Here is a 19,093-nt window from a genome sequence, read left to right on the forward strand (position 1 = left end):
TTTGACGGAGCATAAACAAAAGCAAAGGTAGGAAAGTCTAGCGATTGTCGACGGCGAAGAGGCTAATGGCTATCGATGATAGAGGCTAAAGTAGTGGTTGACGATGACAGAACGACAGCAATGGCCGATAACGGTGGCCAATGGTGGCACCAGCCAAAGCAGCTTAAAACCCTGGCTGAAAAAATATAATTTAGAACTTGTAGATCCAACAACTGAAATATACCAAACGGTGATGGTTTGTCAAACGACTTTAATACCATTTTGTTACGAAATTAGATCAAATACAAATTACGATCAAACAATTAATCATATACACAAACACAATTTTATGTGAAAAATCTAAATAAAAAAATCTCAAATAAAAAGAAGTATTGCTAAGAACATTCTATACAAAAATTATATTTGTACGAGGAAAGGAATAATTGAAGTGTACGTGTCAAAAAAATGACAGTTAGTTGGGCAACTTGGGCATCATTTCATTCCAACTTCCTATATTCAGTTGGCATTAAACACTTCTTAAGTTGGAGCAGCAAAGTCCATGGGCCTTGGATTTTGGGTATTATATATATGTATAGATGATAAACAGATACACGTGACGTGAAACCAAAAAACAAAAAAATATATACAAACTAAGTTGTAGCTATAGAAAGAGTTCAAAGCCATTTAAGCAAAAGCTGGTTTCAAATCCAAAACACTTGAATAGCCTACCATTCTAACTGCCACAAGCCATGCACTCTTCGCGGTTCGTCAATGAACATACCATTTGTGACATTTTTGTGCTCACATCATCATCTTCCATCTTGTTTTTCTCCTGGCATTGTAAAGAAAAATAAGATTCTTATCAATAAAATAGAAAAATTAATTGAAACGATGAGATTACTGCAGTCAGCCAATCCATTACTTTAAGCATGGAAGTATCCACTGTGAACTTGATGGCATCTGCTGCAGCCCGTGACCTCAGGTAATACATCCCAGTTTTCAAACCCTTTTTTTCAAGGAAAACAAAATGAATCAGGAAATAAGGACATTCATTTACCAATCACCAACACTAATTTACTAGTTAATAACTTTCTCTTCACTAAACTAGTCCATCACATTCAGGAATCAGTTTATTTGAGAATTACTTGTCCCCTACACCACTAGAATTACTGTCAATGTCAAACGAAAATCTCAACTCCAATCACCTAAAACAAAATCAATATGGGTAATAATAAAAATCCATTTTTCCGTTCAATCAAAAGGGGCATAATTTTCGAAAAACAAACATTAAGACATCCCAGGACCATCTAATTGGCATCAACCACATGAACACACAACTTAAAAGATCCCTGAAACCACTGGATGCCAAGTAAAAGAAAAGTTCTCACCTTTGACCACGTATGGAAGTGCAAGGAAGTTAGTTTTCCAAAATTCGGTTGATCCATGTGTATATTTAGACTTTGACTCTGGTCTATGTAGCATCCCCGATCAACAGCCATATCAACCAGAGTCCTTTGCTTGATCTCCCAAACAGTCCTGATGCAGCAAAATCCATTAGCCCAGGGGGAGAATGAAGAAAAGGAAAATAAACATGTGACTTTGAAATTTACTTGTAAATAACTTTAAGCTCATCAGGAACTTCTGGGATTTTCTGAACAGAACCATCCTCATAAATTATCTTGTTCTTTAGAGCAGGGGACCAAAGACCCATCTCAGTTAAGTCATGAAGAAGATGCTTATTCACAACAACAAACTCGCCACTGAAAAGAAAAGGTGTCGTTAGATGGCAGGAAATAATCAATCTTAAATTCACTCAATTGCATGAGGATGCAAACCTTAAAACTCTCCGACTATAAATGTTAGAGGTATATGGCTCAAAGCACTCATTGTTTCCAAGAATCTGGCTGGTTGAAGCAGTGGGCATGGGTGCTACAAGAAGAGAATTTCTTACTCCATTCCTTGTTATCATATTTCGTAGGACATCCCAATCCCATCGACTTGAAGGGGTTATCCCCCACATGTCCGGTTGAAGAATCCCCTGAACAAAAAGGTAGCCTTATGAGCATATTAAACTATTATTGAACATGCAAGTGACAGTATTAAATGGCCCAAGATACTCAAACCACAAACAGCTGGCCTAAAAAATTGATGAGCAAAAAGCACCACAAGACCTCAAGTGGCTCCCTCTGTCAGATGTTGAGATTTGTATGGTTGTAACGTGTCTAACTTTTTAATGACTGGAAGAAAAAGGAAATTAACGAAAGCACCATGGCACTAAAAGTGCATCCCTTGAACAGCAAGTTATCAGAACAAGTAAAGGTGTACACGGACAGCAAACCAACAGAAGCCACACAGCCGCTACCACAACAGGTACCCAATACCAACAGATAGCCAAATTAGAAGACAATAGAGAACACAAATAGCTTCTTTTCACTGGCACAGAATGTTTCATTACTGAAGCATACCTTGCTCACAGGGCTTCCATTATATGTCTCATAGGGACCATCCTTTCCAGCCAGCTCAGAAGAAGCTTTTAGAGCATGGTAGTATATGGTCTCAAATATATCTTTGTTCAGCTGTTGAGCCTGCATCCACAGCCATCAGATCATCACTTTATATGATCCAATTAGAAGCTACATTAGAGTAGCCCATTGAGAAGTTCTATTTTACCTCTGATGAATCAAATGCCATGCCAAGTAAAATGAAGGTATCTGCAAGACCCTGAACTCCAATACCAATGGGTCTGTGTCGAAGATTTGACCTTTTCGCAGTTTCCACTGGGTAATAGTTGACATCAATTATTTTGTTCAGATTTGTTGTAACTATTGCAGTAACCTGTCCCAACAGCTAAGAAATTAAGGCCCAACTTCGAGAAAATATAATGTTCACAGAACAGAGAGATGGATGTAAAATAGCAAGTGTCACACAATTAGGACGGATGAAAGGATCAGACCTCGGCTAGTTTTTCAAAATCAAAATATCTGTTCTTAGACCCACGGCTGCCAACAAGCTTAGATGGCTGTGATTCCACTGGAACCCCCTGCAACGGACAAAACAGTATCAGTCCAATTGCAAACAATATAGATGACAAAAACTACATTTATACATGCATGCCACAAACAAGATACCTTCTCTCTAACAAATCGTGGTAAAGCAATTGATGCCAAGTTGCACACAGCAGTTTCTGTTGGGCTTGTGTACTCAATTATCTCAGTGCACAAGTTTGAAGACTTAATAGTGCCCAGATTTTGCTGATTGCTTTTTCTATTGCAAGTATCCTGGAAAAATGTAAACAAATTAGTAGAAATAAAAATTTGAATCAGAAGAAGATATAAGAATACAAAATTATTAGTGTTCTTATGTCACCTTATATAGCATGTAAGGAGTCCCAGTTTCTATCTGGGACTTCAAAATTTCAAACCAGAGGCTTTGTGCCTGTACAACTTTCCTTGCCCTGCCCTAAAATTTTAACAAGAGTATCATGAGTGAAGGGAGTACAATAAAACCAATTATTACTAGCATAAAGATTGAACCATCAAGAAAAATGAAACCTACCTGTCTTTCATATTGGGTGTACCGTTTTTGAAATTCTTCACCCCAACAATCAGCCAAACCTGGAGATTCATTGGGGCAAAACAAAGACCACTGTCCATTGCTTTGGACTCTTTCCATGAAGAGATCAGGTACCCAAAGGGCATAAAAAAGATCACGTGCTCGATGCTCTTCCTGCACTAAGAGTCAAAAAATGAAACAAACAAAATCCATGTGCAACGAACAAATCCAGCTAAACGGTGCGATATTGCCTAATAAAAAAGATACAAAGACAACAAATCAAGAACATAACAAGTTTACTTTAAACACTGCCAAACTCAAAAAGAAAATGATCAGCATAAAATTTTGAATTAAAAAAAAAAATCAATGCAAAATGAGGCAACAAACATTTTTGCTGTCATATACCAACAAACAAACATTACTGAATAACACTTTTCAAATAAAAAATCTATTAGCATATGCTCTAATTAAATAATACAACTCTACCTTTCCATGGTTTTTCCTCAAATCTAAAAATTCAAATATGTCTGCGTGCCATGGCTCCAAGTACACAGCAAAAGCACCTAAATGCAACAAAAATAAAAATGTCAAGATACAGAATTAACTTGAAGTAGCACATGAAAACATAAAACATGACCATGGTAAACATACCCTTCCTCTTCCCACCCCCATGATCAGCATAACGAGCAGTGTCATTGAAAACTCGTAACATTGGAACAATACCATTGGATGCACCATTTGTTCCATGAATATAGCTGCCAGTAGACCGGATATTATGAACAGAGACACCAATTCCTCCAGCTGACTTACTGATAACAGCGCATTCTTTTAAAGTATCATAGATTCCTTCAATGCTATCCTCTTTCATGCATAGCAAAAAACAGCTACTCAACTGCAAAAACATATCACAATATAGCAATTTGAGTAAGCAAAGGTTTTACATATAATAAAAAGAAAACTACATGGTAGCATAAAACACTTATCATACTTGGGGCCTGGGTGTCCCACTATTGAAGAGGGTAGGCGATGCATGAGTAAACCATCGCTGAGACATCAAATGATATGTCTTGATAGCAGAATCAATATCATCCTTGTGAATTCCAACTGCAACTCTCATCAACATGTGCTGTGGCCTTTCAACAACCTTTCCTTGAATCTTTAACAGGTAAGATCTCTCGAGGGTTTTGAAACCAAAGTAATCATAATCAAAGTCACGATCATAGATTATCTCACTGTCCAAGCGAGCAGCATTCTGGAATAACCAAAAAAGCAACACATGAACAAGGCATAGATTTGTAAAAGCAACCTTAAAGAATAATCTAAGACTTGGAGAAAATCAAATAAATAATTGTTTAATATCTTAAAATTTGAGGGGAAATAAAGTCTCATTCACAGAAAGGATGAAAGGCAGCAGCTACGTATTGCACCTCAAACAAAAGACGCTACCAAGTTTGAACATTTGGCAGAGTTTGATTCTGTTATGTATAAAAATATACTGAAAATAAAAGAATAGTGGAAGCGCCACAGGGGAGCCTGAAGGAGCACCACGTGGCATGGCAGCCCAAGGGAGAGCCACGTGGCGAGTCCCCCCCTGGGTGACCAAAGGAGGCCACCCAGAGGGACGCCACCCCCGAGTAAGGGTCACTCAGGGGTGGCAGAAGGGTGCGCCCCCAAGTGACACTTGGCGGGCGCGCCAAGCGCAGTCCCCCGCATGCGCAGCCAGGCAGCACGCGGCTGCCTGGCAGGGGCCGCGTCCCTGCCCACTCGAGGGCAGCCTCCCCCCGAGTGACCCCACTCGGGGGGGAGCTGCGCGCGCGGCCACCGGCGCGAACCCCCGCACGCGTGGCCACTTCGCACCCGGCCCCATGCACCGGCGTGCACGACCCCTCGTGCTCTCTTTCCCCGCGCTCACACACACCCCCGAGTGAGGGTCACCCGGGGCACCACACTCACCTCCGCATGCCTATTCTTGCGCCAACGCCTCCAAGAGAATCGGCCTAAAACTACTCCCGCGAGACTCAGTCAAAGCCTCTCCGAGATTCTTACCGTGAAACTCGAGACACGCGACACATGGATGCCTCTCTTGTTGCTATAAATAGGAGGTCTCTTTCCCTCATTTGATAGGCAATCTCTTGCTCTCATATTTACACTCTTGCTTTCAAGTACTCTATTTCTACGGTGATCTAACTTAAGTATCGGAGGGTCCGCGCGGGGACTTTCGCCCACGCCCCTAACCGATTCTTTTTCCAGCAGGTCACCCATCCTTCTCAACCTGACCAAGGGACTCACCCATCGCTGTTTCCACCTCCGGAAGACTCATCCATTGCTCAAATACACCACAAGAGGGTCACCCATCGCTTGAATCGTCCATAAAAGGGTCATCCATCTGCAGTTTCCATTTTTTATAAATTTACTGTTGTTACCGGGTAACAACAATTAGCGTCGTCTGTGGGAAACGCAAACAAAAAACTACAGAACTATTCCCTCACTATGGCTCAAACCCGAAGTAATCATCAGACCCTCTCCCGTGGTGGCCAATCACCTCGACGAGAGACTCTTGCTCGAACGGAAGATCAACATCCATCTACTCATGAGGGCACGCTACCCCTCATCCACGGAGGCCATCCGCCCCTCACCCATGAGAGACACCCCCCCTCACCCATGGGGGCCAGCCTTCCCTCATCCATTAATCCCCTCATGAGGGTCACCCATCCCTCACTCACCAGCAGCCGCCTCTTCCAAAGCCCTCTCATCCATTGGGGGTGCAACTTTAGGTGCCACCTATTACTGCCTCACATGTTCTCTCAGGACCCTACCCAGGGATACAGATCTCGTCTGTCGTTCCTTGGGCGGAGTACGAGGCCCTACGACAACAACATGCTGAAGGAATGCAAGCTCTTCGAGAAATGGCTGGTATTTTGCAAAGTTTGGTTCCTCACAGGACAATCCCAGACGCATTAAGAAAATTTATGCTAGAGACAATTCTCTCCCACAGGGCTCATTAGGAGGTACCGGGGGACGGCTCCTACCAAGAAGTGAGCCCTGAAACTCATGCTCAACCTGTCTCTATTCAAAACAATCCACCAAGATCTCCTTTAAGAGAAGCTCATAGCCAAACTTCTCCCCAGCGAGAAAAACATGGAGGAACTAACAGTCGAAAGACTAAAAGGCAGAGTCCACAAAGAGGAAGTTACTCTAAAACGGTAGCCAGCACTCCTATGGGAAGAGATCGGGATTCTAAACCCACAACCTAACAAAAAGACAGGTCTGATGACAACCCTACCGCATTTAGTGCACGGGAGGCAACCGACATGAAAAAAATGATAGAGTTGGTGCTACAACAGGATAAGTTATTACCCGCTTCCGATGAACAATCTCGAGGAAAACTACCATTCGTGGCAAAAGTGATGGAAAAACCCTTGCCGAGAAAGTTCAAAATGCCCTAGATAAACCCTTATTCAGGCAAGAACGACCCTTATGATCACGTGTAAAATTATGAATCCTTAATGATGCTTCATGGATAGGACGATGAGATAATGTGTAGGGCATTCCCATTAACCTTAACTAGGCACGCTCGAGCCTGGTTTAATGGTTTACCCGAAGCATCAATTTCTTCATTCGGGCAGTTAAAAACAGAGTTCATTAAAGCATTCATTATTAACAGTCAGAGGAAGAAGGACGCAACATACCTTCTTAGCATTCGACAGGGGCATAAGGAAACCCTACGTCACTACGTGGACAGATTTCGAAATGCCACGCTTGAGATTTGCAATTTACCTATTGAAATGGCAATGTCCGATATATTCCAAGGGACACGACTACCCCCTTTGCAAGAATCATTGTCTCTAGACGCTCCGAAATCTCTGGCAGACCTATTTGTCAGGGCTAATAAGTACATACTCCATACAGAGATGATGAGAACAGTAGGGGGGAATGAAGATGGAGAGAGAAAGAGAAAAGAGAGAGATAATGAAGAAGGATCAAACCAGCAAAAAGAACGGACCAGGAGGTCGGATACAGTTGGACCACAATTCCATCATTACACTAGGCTCAATCAACCTCGATCAATTATACTGGCAGCAGTAGAAGGGTCGGGCCTTCTCCAACTTCCGAAGAAGGCAAACCGCCCCATGGGGAGAAATGAAGAAGAATACTGCAAGTATCACCGAACTCGGGGGCACTCTACTGACCAGTGTAGGGAGTTAAAAAACCAGATTGAAGCACTCATTCGGGAAGGGCACTTGCAAAAGCATGTAAGGACTGAAGGAAGAAACAACTGAGATCGTCAAAGAAGAGAAGAAAGACCCGAGGGTCAAGATAGACAAAATTTGCGGCAGAATGAAAACAGAATGATAGGCCCCCCTGACAATGAGTCGACACATCAAGCCATTCATGTTATCTCTGGGGGCGAGACTCTAGCTGGGAATACTTTTTCTTCTCGAAAAGCCTACGCCCGTCAAGCCTATCAAGTCAATTCAGTGATGGAGATAAGAGAAGACAAGGAGCCAATCACATTCACCCCCGCTGATAGAGGTGATATAATACTCCCGCATGACAATTCAATGGTAATTTCTGCAATTGTTGCCAAACACCCCGTCAGTAGAATCTTGGTGGATAACGACAGCTCTGTTAATCTGATCTATTGGAATTGTTTCAAGCAAATGCATATGTCCCCTGACCGATTGAGAAAAGTGTCCTCTCCCTTGTACAGCTTCACTGGGGAAGCTGTCCCGGTGGCGGGATTTGTTCAACTACCAGTCACATTGGGCGCCAACCCTCAAAGTGTGACTCGACAAGCAAATTTTATGGTGGTTAAAGCCCCTTCTGCAACGTACAACATGATTTTGGGCCGACCGCTCCTCAACGATATGAGGGCTATAGTGTCCTCTTGCTACTTATTAATGAAATTCCCCACGCTCTCAGGAGTAGGGCAGGTTCGTGGAGATCAGAGGAAGGCAAGACCCTATTATGTGTCGTCTACAAAAGGAAAAATGACAGAAGAGACTTTGTCTATTGCTGAGAAAGCCATACACAAATCCTTGGCAGAAGAGATTGCTTGCAAGCCCCAACCAGTGGAAGAGTTAGAAGCAGTATACTTAAGCGATACAGACCCCGAGAAGTTGGCATTTGTTGGCACACAGCTTCCAGAACCAGTAAAAGAAGAAATCGTGGAGTGCCTAAGAGAAAATTTGGATGTCTTCGCTTGGACACCAAAGGACATGCCGGGGATCAGTCCGAACGTGATATGTCACCATCTGAATGTGGATCCTCAATTCAAGCCTGTTCGACAGAAGAAGAGAAATATTGCCCCAGATAGACTGTCAGCGTTAGAAGAGGAAGTTGATAAACTACTAAAGGCAGGTTTCATTCGAGAGGTGTTATATCCAAAGTGGCTAGCAAATGTCTTCATGGTTAAAAAATCCAATGGAAAATGGCGCGTGTATAGACTTCACCAACCTCAACAAGGTGTGTCCTAAAAATTCCTACCCGTTACCTCAGATTGACTGTCTGGTGGATGAAACATCTGGGTATCAACTGTTGAGCTTTTTAAATGCCTTCTCAGGGTATCATCAAATAATGATGTATCCTCCAGATAAGGAGAAAACATTGTTCATTACCGAGAAAGGGACATATTGTTACCAAGTTATGCCCTTCGAGCTCAAGAACGTTGGGGCCACCTATCAGCGCATGGTAAATAAAGTCTTCAAGGAACTATTGGGTGATACTATGGAGGCCTATGTTGATGATATGATCGTGAAAAGTCGGGAGAAGGAATCGCATGTAAAAAAGTTAGCACAAGTGCTCAAAGTCTTTAGGCAATACGAAATGCGCCTAAACCCAGCAAAATGTGCATTTGGAGTCCAGTCTGGAAAATTCTTAGGGTATATGATCACACAAAGGGGCAGAGGCGAACCCCGAAAAAATTCAAGCGATACTGGATATGAAACTCCCAACATCAATTAAGGAGGTGCAGCGACTGACAAGCCGGATGGTGGCCCTTGGACGTTTCCTCTCCAAGTCAGCCGAGAGGGAACTCCCGTTTCTTCAGACGTTATGGGCGAGAAAAAAGTTTGAGTGGACGGAACAATGGCAGAAGTCATTTAAGGCATTAAAGAAGTACTTGAAAAAAGTTCCTCTATTGACCCGACCCGAAACTGGGGAAATGTTATATTTGTACTTGGGCATAAGTAACAAAGCGGTAAGTGCAGTGCTGATTAAAAAGGAAGGACAGATGGACCGGCCAGTGTACTACGTCAGTAAGGTTCTACAAGGCCCAAAAACACGTTATCCCTTCATTGAAAAGGTGGCGCTGGCCTTGCTGAACGCCTCCAGAAAATTGAAGCCCTACTTCCAAGCCCATTCTATCAGCGCACTGACGGACCAACCACTGCGGAGCATCTTGCAAAAACCCGAATGTTCCGATCATCTCACCAAATGGTCCATTGAGTTGAGCGAATATGACATACAATTTCATTCTAGGCAGGCCATAAAAGGGCAAGCATTGGCAAATTTTATCCCTGAATGTACTCCTAAGGAAGCTAAAGAAGAGAACATAACAGAATGGCTACTGTTTGTAGATGGGGCCGCCAATTCCCAAGGGAGTGGAGCTGGAGTAGTGCTTATCCCGCCAGAAGGAGAATCCCTTGAATACTCTTTGAGATTTGCCTTTCCAAGCTCGAATAATGTGGCTGAGTATGAGGCGCTAATTGCCGGTCTGAGGTTAGCCCGAAAACTTGAAGCAGCGCAATTGATAGCCCACAGTGATTCTCAGTTGATAGTTCAACAATACTTCGGACAGTACGAGACTAGAAAGCCGATCATGGGACAATATCTGCAAAAAGTCAGGGCACTCGCACAATTGTTCGAAAGTTTTCAGCTAGTACAGATCAACATATCCCTCAATGGTCATGCGGATGCTTTATCCAAATTGGCATCCACTAAAAAAACCACTGGGAGAACAATATATGTGGAAGTCCTTCAGCGACCAAACATAGACGAATCTGAGGTAGCATACATTGAGGATAGTAATGACTGGAGAACCCCTTTTTACAAATATTTGACCACGAGGGAATTGCCAGCAGACCCAAAGGAGGCCAGAAAAATTAAAATTAGAGGGGCTCGTTTCACAGTGATTGATGGAATGCTTTACAAGCGAGCTTACACTATGCTGCTCCTCAAATGCTTAGGTCCTCAGGAGACCGATTATGCCTTGGCTGAAGTTCACAGTGGAGTATGCGGTGAGCATCTAGGAGAAAGGGCCCTTGTAGCCAAAATCCTAAAGGCAGGTTTCTTTTGGCCCACATTACAACAAGACGCCCAAACGAAGGTCGAGGAGTGTGATAAATGTCAGAGGCACGCTCCGATTCATTCTGCTCCGATATCGCAATTATAGCCCACATTACAGCCTATCCCCTTGGATATTCTCAGCCCATTTCCACAAGCTGCGGGGCAAAGGAAATTTCTTTTGGTAGCAACAGATTATTTTACCAAGTGGATTGAAGCAGAAGCCCTAGCCACTATCAGTGCTAGGAAAGTAGAAGCCATGGTGTGGAAAGACATTATATGCCGATTTGGAATCCCACGAATCATCAACACTGATCATGGAAAGCAGTTTGACTGTGATTCTTTCCAAAATTTCTGCAAAGGCCTAAATATTCAGTTAAGGATTTCTTCAGTAGCATATCCTCAAGCTAACGAACAAGCCGAAATTAGCAACAGAAAAAATTTTACATGGTTTGAAAACTTGGCTGGAAGGCGCAACGGGAGCATGGGTGGATGAATTACCTACCATCTTGTGGGCCTACCGAACAACCAGTCGGGTCTCAACGGGTGAAACGCCCTTTAACCTGGTGTATGGAACAGAAGCTTTGATTCCAGTAGAAATCTCGTGCAGATCACCCCGATTGGATGCTTTTGATGAATGTGACAGCTCAGATAACTCTGATTCACTGAAAGAAAGTCTTGATCTCATTGAGGAACAAAGAGACAGGGCGGCTGTACGAATCGCTGCCTATCATAAAAGGGTGGCCAACTATTACAACTCTAGAGTAAAGAGCCGGCCTATCAAGGAAGGAGATTTGATCCTCAGAAAGTCAGTCATCACCAATGCACTCCGAGAGGATGGAAAATTTCGAGCAAACTGGGAGGGGCCATATCGCATCCAGGAAATGATAAGCCCTAGTACATGTATCTTCCAAACACTCCAGGGTGAAACCATGAGCAAGACTGGAGCACAAATCACCTAAAATTGTACTCTCCTCCTGACATGTAACGCAATAATAATATGAACCCGACGAGGGACCATGGACGTAGGCACATTTTGCCAAACCACGTAAAATACTTGTGTTTTCCTTTTTCATTTCATTTCAGGCAAAGGATAAAGAGAACAACCCGCTATGGGTCCCCTCTCACCAAAAAAAAAAAAAAAGAAAAGAGAAGAGAGCACTTCTTCTGGGAGCAAATGGGGCCTCCCCTTCCTCCTGGCCCGAGGATGGAATAACTGTGCCATCAGTCGTAGGTAAGGCGTCCGTCATCTCCACTTCCTCTGAGGCAAAGGCGTACAGCTCCCATGGACCCGACAAGTTCTCCAGATTATCAGCTAAATTGGCATTCAAATAAGCCCTGGGACTCATGGGGTCAGGATCGTTATATCTTCGCCAGTCGGGAACCTCAAACTCCTCTACCTCATCCGTATAGACCAACTCAGGGAACTGTTCTCCTAGGTACTTGGATTCCAGGCGCGAGCATGCAAGATAGAATCCATACTTAGTAAAGCAACCCCCATAATGGATCTTCCTCTCTTGGCAGTCCGTTGAAAGGCGATAGTCCCTCACAGCCTTTTCCCATGCCGCTGTGATCTCCTCATTTCTTCGATCCTTGAGCGACCTATATTGCTTCTTCTAACGAGCAAGCTCATCTACCCTCAAGGAATGTTCTTGCAAAAGGTTCTCATGGGTTTCCCGAACTCCTAGAAGCTCTCTCGTCAGCGATTCTTTGCTCTTCTGGAGCTTCTCTATCTCCCCCTTTATGCTTGACGATTCACCATGAGCTTCCGCCAGCTTAGAGCGCATATCCTCTGCCTCTCGATTCAACTTTCTGATATCTGCTTGGTAGAAACGCTCATGATCCCTCCACTTTACCATATTCTCTCTTGCCTCCACCTTCTCTTGTTCTGTCCGATGATGATAAGCTCTCCTGATAGCGTTGGCTATCACCAACCCTTGGACTCCCTGGGCGCAAACAGTGCATTAGAAGACCAATAACCAAGTCAGACGACAAATACGACATATAGGCACAACGAATATAGCTTACCTCAATAATCTTTTGCTCGGGAGAGTTGGCAACGCTAGGCCAAATACCAAAAAAATTCTGCTTATCCTGAGGGAGCATGGTAGCGTATATCATCCTGGCACCAACCCCTGGGTCTCTTACAGAGTCTATATCAATTAGCCCAGGCAACACATGGAAGTGGTCGCCCCTCACCCGAGTGCTGTTAGGGATTGGCACGGGATTTCGCCTGGGCTCAGCAATAGGAGGAAGAATAGGCCGAAAATCCAGGAGCTCAGCTTTTAGCTTTCGCCGGTCCCAGCGAAAGGGATCAAAAGGTTGACAACTCTCTTCCTTGATTCGATCAAGCTCACCGCCAAAAGAGGAACGAGAGCTGCCGATCCCCCTCCTTCGCGAGCCAGATGCATCAGTTGGATTTGGTTCCGCAAGGGTGCCTTCCAGGGTAGGAGGGTCTAACATGGAAACATCCGAGGTGGCAACCGAGGGTTCAGGGCAAGGAAGACTGAATAAGGCACCTGCCTCAGACCTCTTCATTTTTAGGCGCCTTCGAGACAAGCTAGGAGCTGGCGGGGGAAGAAGGCTAGGATCTGGTGTGTCAGACGGAGGCTCCTGTAACAAGCCATGGGGAGCTTGAGGAGGAGGCTGTGGGTCTTGCTCGCCAAACTGGCGTGAATTCCTACCACGTCGCTTGAGCGTTTGTTTCCTAAATAGATTCATGTCTACAAAACAAGAGATGAAAGTAAAAGTCAGCCGCTGACATGGGTAATTTAAAAGGCAATCTCTGCGATTCTAAGGGTCTACCCTCAGAGGAAGAATAACCAAAAAAGACCATACTCCCTAGAGATTTCCCCCCTTCTTCTTCTTCCTCGAGGCCCTCGTCCTCTTCCTCACTGCCCTCTTACTCCTCAACTTGTAAGGTGTCCTCGGGCATAGCCGATGGTGGCACAAAAGCGAGAGTGGAGGTCCCGAGTATGTCTTCGAGCCGAATGCCCCACCTTGCAGTGGCAATGTTTTCTAAGGTAAGCAGGTCGGGTAGATTACAAGTGCCAAGGGCACATAATCTCTCATTTATTCGGCGATAGACAGTCTGGGAAATCCCGATGTCATCAAGCTTCTCCGACCAGAAGTCCCGCTCGTTATCCCAACACCAACAAAGCAGAGCTTTCCAGCCGGGAGGAGGCTTGACCACAATCCATCGGGACTCGAAGTCCACCTTATTTTGGAGTTTCTGAAATAGGGGAAATAGACCCACAATCCTTTGAAGTGTGAAAAAGACACCCCTCCGTTCGACCCTTCTCAACCTATAAAAGCAACCAAACAACTCTACAAAAGGAGGAACTTGGATCATATGACAAAGAATGGTGAAGCCAACTAGCTGAGCCCAACCGTTAGGATGAAGCTAAGTTGGGGCAATACAATGGTAATCGAGCCACTCCATGCCAAAGCTAGACAACGGAAAACGAAGCCCTACCCTTAAAGAAGCCAAGTATACCCCGAAGCCATGTCCTCCTACCATGGCAGTACTTGTCTCTTCAGATATAGGGAGTCTAATATGGTGGTCGATCGGAATTTTGAAACGAGACTGGATCCCGACTAGTTCTCTCCCCTTCACCGAAGACCGTCGTCCCAAAGATATATACATTGGGAGCAGGAGGAGGAGGCGGTAAAGCATTCTTAAAACGACCCATGTTGAGCGCTTAAGTCTTAAGGCAAAGAGACAAGCACGTATGCTTCAAGCGAACTAGGGCTCCTATGGATGAGGGTCAAGCAATGGTAAAAACAAGACCCATGGATGAGGGTCACATAAGGCTAAGGGCAAGACCCATGGATGAGGGTCACACCTAGACAGGAATGAGACCCATGAAAGGGCTCACACAAGGATGAAGCTAATGGCCAGACCCATGGATGAGGGTCACACGAGGTAACCACCAACAATTGGGCCAATGGATGAGGGTCACAGGAAGCAACGACCAGCAAATTGGACCCATGGGTAAGGGTCACTCGGGGGAGAAAGTATCTAAATGTCCCTATGGGTGAGGGTCACTCAGGGAAGATACAAGACTATTGATGAGGAAGTATACCGTATAAAAGCCTGGAATGCTGAGAGAATTCTTACGAGAGAGTGGTTGAGCAATGAAAAAATGAAGGGCCAAGTCTTCCTTTTATAATGGTCCTGGGAGACACTATGAAAAGAATAACCCCGAGAGACTTGAAGATGGAAGAGACAGATACAAAAAAAATTTCCTTCTCAAAATAAAAGTGGTCTCCTGAAAATAGAGTTGCAACATAAACAAAATACTCTTCCTCCCAGGACTCCCGACAGAAAGAGTAGGAAGCAATTGTTATGTATAAAAATATACTAAAATAAAAGAATAGTGGAAGCGCCACAAGGCAGCCCGAAGGAGCGCCACGTGGCAGCCCAAGGGAGCGCCACGTGGCGAGTCCCCCCCCCCCCCCCCCCAGGTGACCAAAGGAGGCCACCCAGGGGGACGCCACCCCCGAGTGAGGGTCACTCAGGGGTGGCAGAAAGGCACACGGCTGCCTGGCGAGGGCTGCGCCCCTACCCACTAGGGGGCAGCCTCCCCCCAAGTGACCCCACTTGGGGGGGAGCCACACCTTAACGCGCGGCCCCGCAGGCACCCCCAAGCGCGCGGCCACCCGTGCATGCCCTCGCGCGTGGCCACTTCGCACCTAGCCCCGTGCACCCGCACACACGACCCCTCGTGCTCTCTTTCCCCACGCTCACACACCCCCCCGAGTGAGGGTCACCCGGGGCACCACACTCACCTCCGCATGCCTATTCTTGCGCCAACGCCTCCAAGAGAATCGGCCTAAAACTACTCCCGCGAGACTCAATCAAAGCCTCTCCAAGATTCTTGCCGTAAAACTCGAGACACGCGACACATGGATGCCCCTCTTATTGCTATAAATAGGAGGTCTCTTTCCCTCATTTGGTAGGCAATCTCTTGCTCTCATATTTACACTCTTGCTTTCAAGTACTCTACTTCTACGGTGATCTAACTTAAGCATCGGAGGGTCCATGCGAAGACTTTCGCCCGCGCCCCTAACCGATTCTTTTTACAGCAGGTTACCCATCGTTCTCAACCTGACCAAGGGACTCACCCATCGCTCGAATCGTCCATAAGAGGGTCATCCATCTACAGTTTCCCTTTTTTATAAATTTATTATTGTTACCGGATAACAACAGATTCCATGTTCAAAGAGCTATTGATATTTAGGGGGAAAAAACTGATATCAAAACACTTATTTGATATAATTTTGTTGAGAATTATTTTTTGGGAAAGCCATCTGAATAGACCATACTTTTTGGAGAACAGTTTTAAATTGATATACATACAATTATCAGTGTGTGTGTGTGTGTGTGCGCACGCACATATTAGAAAAACTAAAAATAAAAAGGGTAACAGCTAAGAATAGAAACTTGAAATTTATACCACACAAAGCAGGTTTGCTGTAGATAGGTTGTAAGGACCTGATTGTTCTCTTCAGCAATCCTAATAAATGATTTTTATGATATCAAACACAAATTAAATATATGTTCATAGGCATGTTTCTTACACGGTTATAATCAGATTACTAAAATCATCAAAAAACTGTTTTCAATCAGGAATTAAATTTTGCAAGATCATGAGGGACAAATTATTAAGCAATACGGAATAATTACTCTCATACACAAATACAACCACTTGCAATTACAACACCACCTTTTGTTTTATTCCAAATACCATAGACACTTTTGATAACAGTAACTTTCAAACTAAGAAGTAAACTATAAGTAACCTCAAATTAACCAATATAAAAGACCAAAATCCTAAAGATGACTGTGGAAATACCTGCATGGCTATTTCATATACATCACCCGCAATCAAAGGAGCCTTCTGCCCAGATCTCTCACTGACATGGTTATACATGTCTTTGATCCTATGGTAACAACAAAAATCAGTAAAAATTTTGAGGATTCCAGTAAGAAAACTACGAGCACCCAAAATGATCAGACTGCCACAAAGTGAGACTAGTCATGTTTAGCAACAGGTTACTCTTGCTCAAGTTAACTTGCTAATGTGTCTGGCAGGATCTGATGGTGGTCAACTCTTTCCCGTAATCATGGGTATAACTAAAATTTTCTTTTTTCAGCTTACAATTAAAATCACTTACGTCTCGGAAAATGATTTCTTGGTGTTCTTGTGCAGGTTTGACACAACAATCCTTGCAGCCAACTGTACCAGAAACAATGACGAACAAGTTAGCAGAAAAATATTAAAACAAACCATGCCATCTTCATCCATCAACCCCCTTCAAAACAATAAAACATTGTGCATCAAAAGAGAAAATTAAACCCTACAAGCCAAAGTCAAAATATAGATCAAGCATAAAGGCTTAAAAGCCAACTATGCAGAATAAGAACCCTAAAACAGATCAGATAAAAAAATAAAAAATAAAAAAGAGAGAGAGAACCGAGAATCAAAGTACACACACACATAGACAGAGGCGGAAGATCGCCAGGAGGATTGTGAAAAATAGAAAAACCAAATTCCAGAAGGAAAATAAGGAAATAAACTGAACAGATCAAACTCCCATACATTAGCGGCAAATCGGGTAGATAAAAAGACCGGAAAAAATCAATATAAGTTGAAAATACGAAGTTGAGGACCAAACCAGAATAGAAAGCAGTGGAACAGGAAGGAATAGGACTCACAGAAGCATAATCGGGATGGTTGGCAGTCATGGCGGCGGCCGTTTCAGCGGCCAACTCATCGAGCTGGCTGGTGGCGACGCCCTTGTAGACGCCGGCACAGACTTTCTGGGCGACGAGGATGGGATCGCAGTGGTCGATGCTGAGGCCATAACTGAGCTTCTTGAGACGAGCGGTGATCTTGTCGAAATGCACGGACTCCTGACGCCCATCTCTCTTGACCACATACATGTTGAAAAATCAGTGAGGACTTTGATCGAACAGGTTCAGCGCATAGGAAGGATCGTACGCAGCAAGCAGCAGCTATGCGTATATATAGCAGAAGAAAGGAGAGAGGTGGGGTTTGAAGTTTCCCGCGCAGGGGATGAATGAAGATGATGATGCGGAGCGAAGGGATGGGGGTGGGTCCCCGCTCCGCTTAGTCAGCTCTGCGTCTTCCGTAAGGAAGAGAAGAAAATCGAAGTGATAGGATTCTAGTACCACACTTTCCTTAATTAATCAAATTATAGGATGGATTTCATTATGTAAAATAAAATGTCTTATTGTGATTTTTTTTTGTGTAAATAAAATATATTAACAAGAAAAGAAACGTTCACACGAGTTAGAACATACCCCACTAAGAAACAAAAATAACACTCAAAAGAAAAAAACAAAAACAAAAACAAAAACAGCGTCAAGCATACAAGGCGAAGCGAAAAGAATACCAACAAGACTAGAAAAATGTGGGAGAATAGTAACAACCAACCCAAGGCACACTGGCGCAAGAGAGCATGAGAGGAGTGCTAGGGAGAGAAACAAAGCCATAAATTGCCCTCATGAAAAGCTCCTACCAAACCATGGAGAAGAGAACAGAAAAAAGAGAATGAAACATAAGCGAGCAGCGATTGAAGGTGATCTTGAGCAGGGGGAAAAGAGCAAACAGGAACCTTAGTCAAACTTGCAAATACACTAATCTCATAGACAAGAAGATCAGTAACATTTGTAGATACAACATGACAAAAGGACTAGTAGAAACAAAAAGGCGATAAATGCCAGAAATGAGCAAAAGCCATACTTTGCAATAAACAATGGAAGCACATCGAAGCCAAATGAGTCCAAACAAAAGTTTGGATCTAATAGGCAAGTTGAGAAGGGGGGGCGCATATAATCCTTAAAGCAACGATTATTGGGCTCATGCCAGATGAAATAAAGAGTAACTTGAAAAGTAAGCTAAATCGGCACCGTCCTGGGAGATTTACCACGCCATCTATTTGTAGCCTAGAAAATCCCACTAGACTAGCATTGCCAATACCAACCAAACTTCACCTGAGGTCTAAGACGAGAGATGACCTGCTAAGAGAATGGACAACCAACGAACAAATGGTTGTGGCACTCTGGAGTAACCTGGTAGAGATAACACTAGTTAGGGAAAGGAAAATAGAGATTGAGACAATCTAGAGTAGACAAGCACTCCCTAATAGCAAGCTATATGATAAAAGCATAGGAGGGGAAACTCAACTCATGCTAAACAAGATGATACTAGGAAACCTTATTGCGTCGAGCCTGCAAGGCCTACAACGC

At 43.9% G+C, this 19,093-nt stretch overlaps 1 protein-coding gene across 1 annotated transcript; it reads right to left on the reverse strand.

Moving 5' to 3' along the window:
- Positions 1-451: 451 nt before the first annotated feature.
- LOC127803543 (ribonucleoside-diphosphate reductase large subunit-like) lies at positions 452-18,030 on the reverse strand. The gene is made up of 17 exons (XM_052339830.1): positions 17,537-18,030; positions 16,996-17,057; positions 16,674-16,761; positions 4,520-4,783; positions 4,183-4,423; positions 4,018-4,094; positions 3,535-3,705; positions 3,346-3,438; positions 3,108-3,257; positions 2,933-3,019; positions 2,650-2,814; positions 2,445-2,564; positions 1,815-2,017; positions 1,590-1,739; positions 1,368-1,515; positions 902-985; positions 452-811 (listed from the first exon to the last, which is right to left on the reverse strand). Exons 1-17 carry the CDS (start codon positions 17,762-17,764, stop codon positions 713-715), a joined length of 2,430 nt encoding a protein of 809 aa, XP_052195790.1. The 5' UTR covers positions 17,765-18,030; the 3' UTR covers positions 452-712.
- Between the last annotated feature and the right edge of the window lie 1,063 nt (positions 18,031-19,093).

Source organism: Diospyros lotus, chromosome 6 (genome assembly GCF_014633365.1).
Source record: "Diospyros lotus cultivar Yz01 chromosome 6, ASM1463336v1, whole genome shotgun sequence".
Taxonomy (NCBI): Eukaryota; Viridiplantae; Streptophyta; class Magnoliopsida; order Ericales; family Ebenaceae; genus Diospyros; species Diospyros lotus.

Excerpts from the sequence above, each read along its gene's own strand:
- LOC127803543 (XM_052339830.1), bottom strand. The coding sequence starts at position 17,764 with ATGTATGTGGTCAAGAGAGATGGGCGTCAGGAGTCCGTGCATTTCGAC. Across the intron at positions 17,058-17,536 it reads ACCATCCCGATTATGCTTCT|TTGGCTGCAAGGATTGTTGT; the intron begins GTGAGTCCTATT and ends TTTCTGGTACAG. Across the intron at positions 4,424-4,519 it reads GTGGGACACCCAGGCCCCAA|TTGAGTAGCTGTTTTTTGCT; the intron begins GTATGATAAGTG and ends ATGTTTTTGCAG.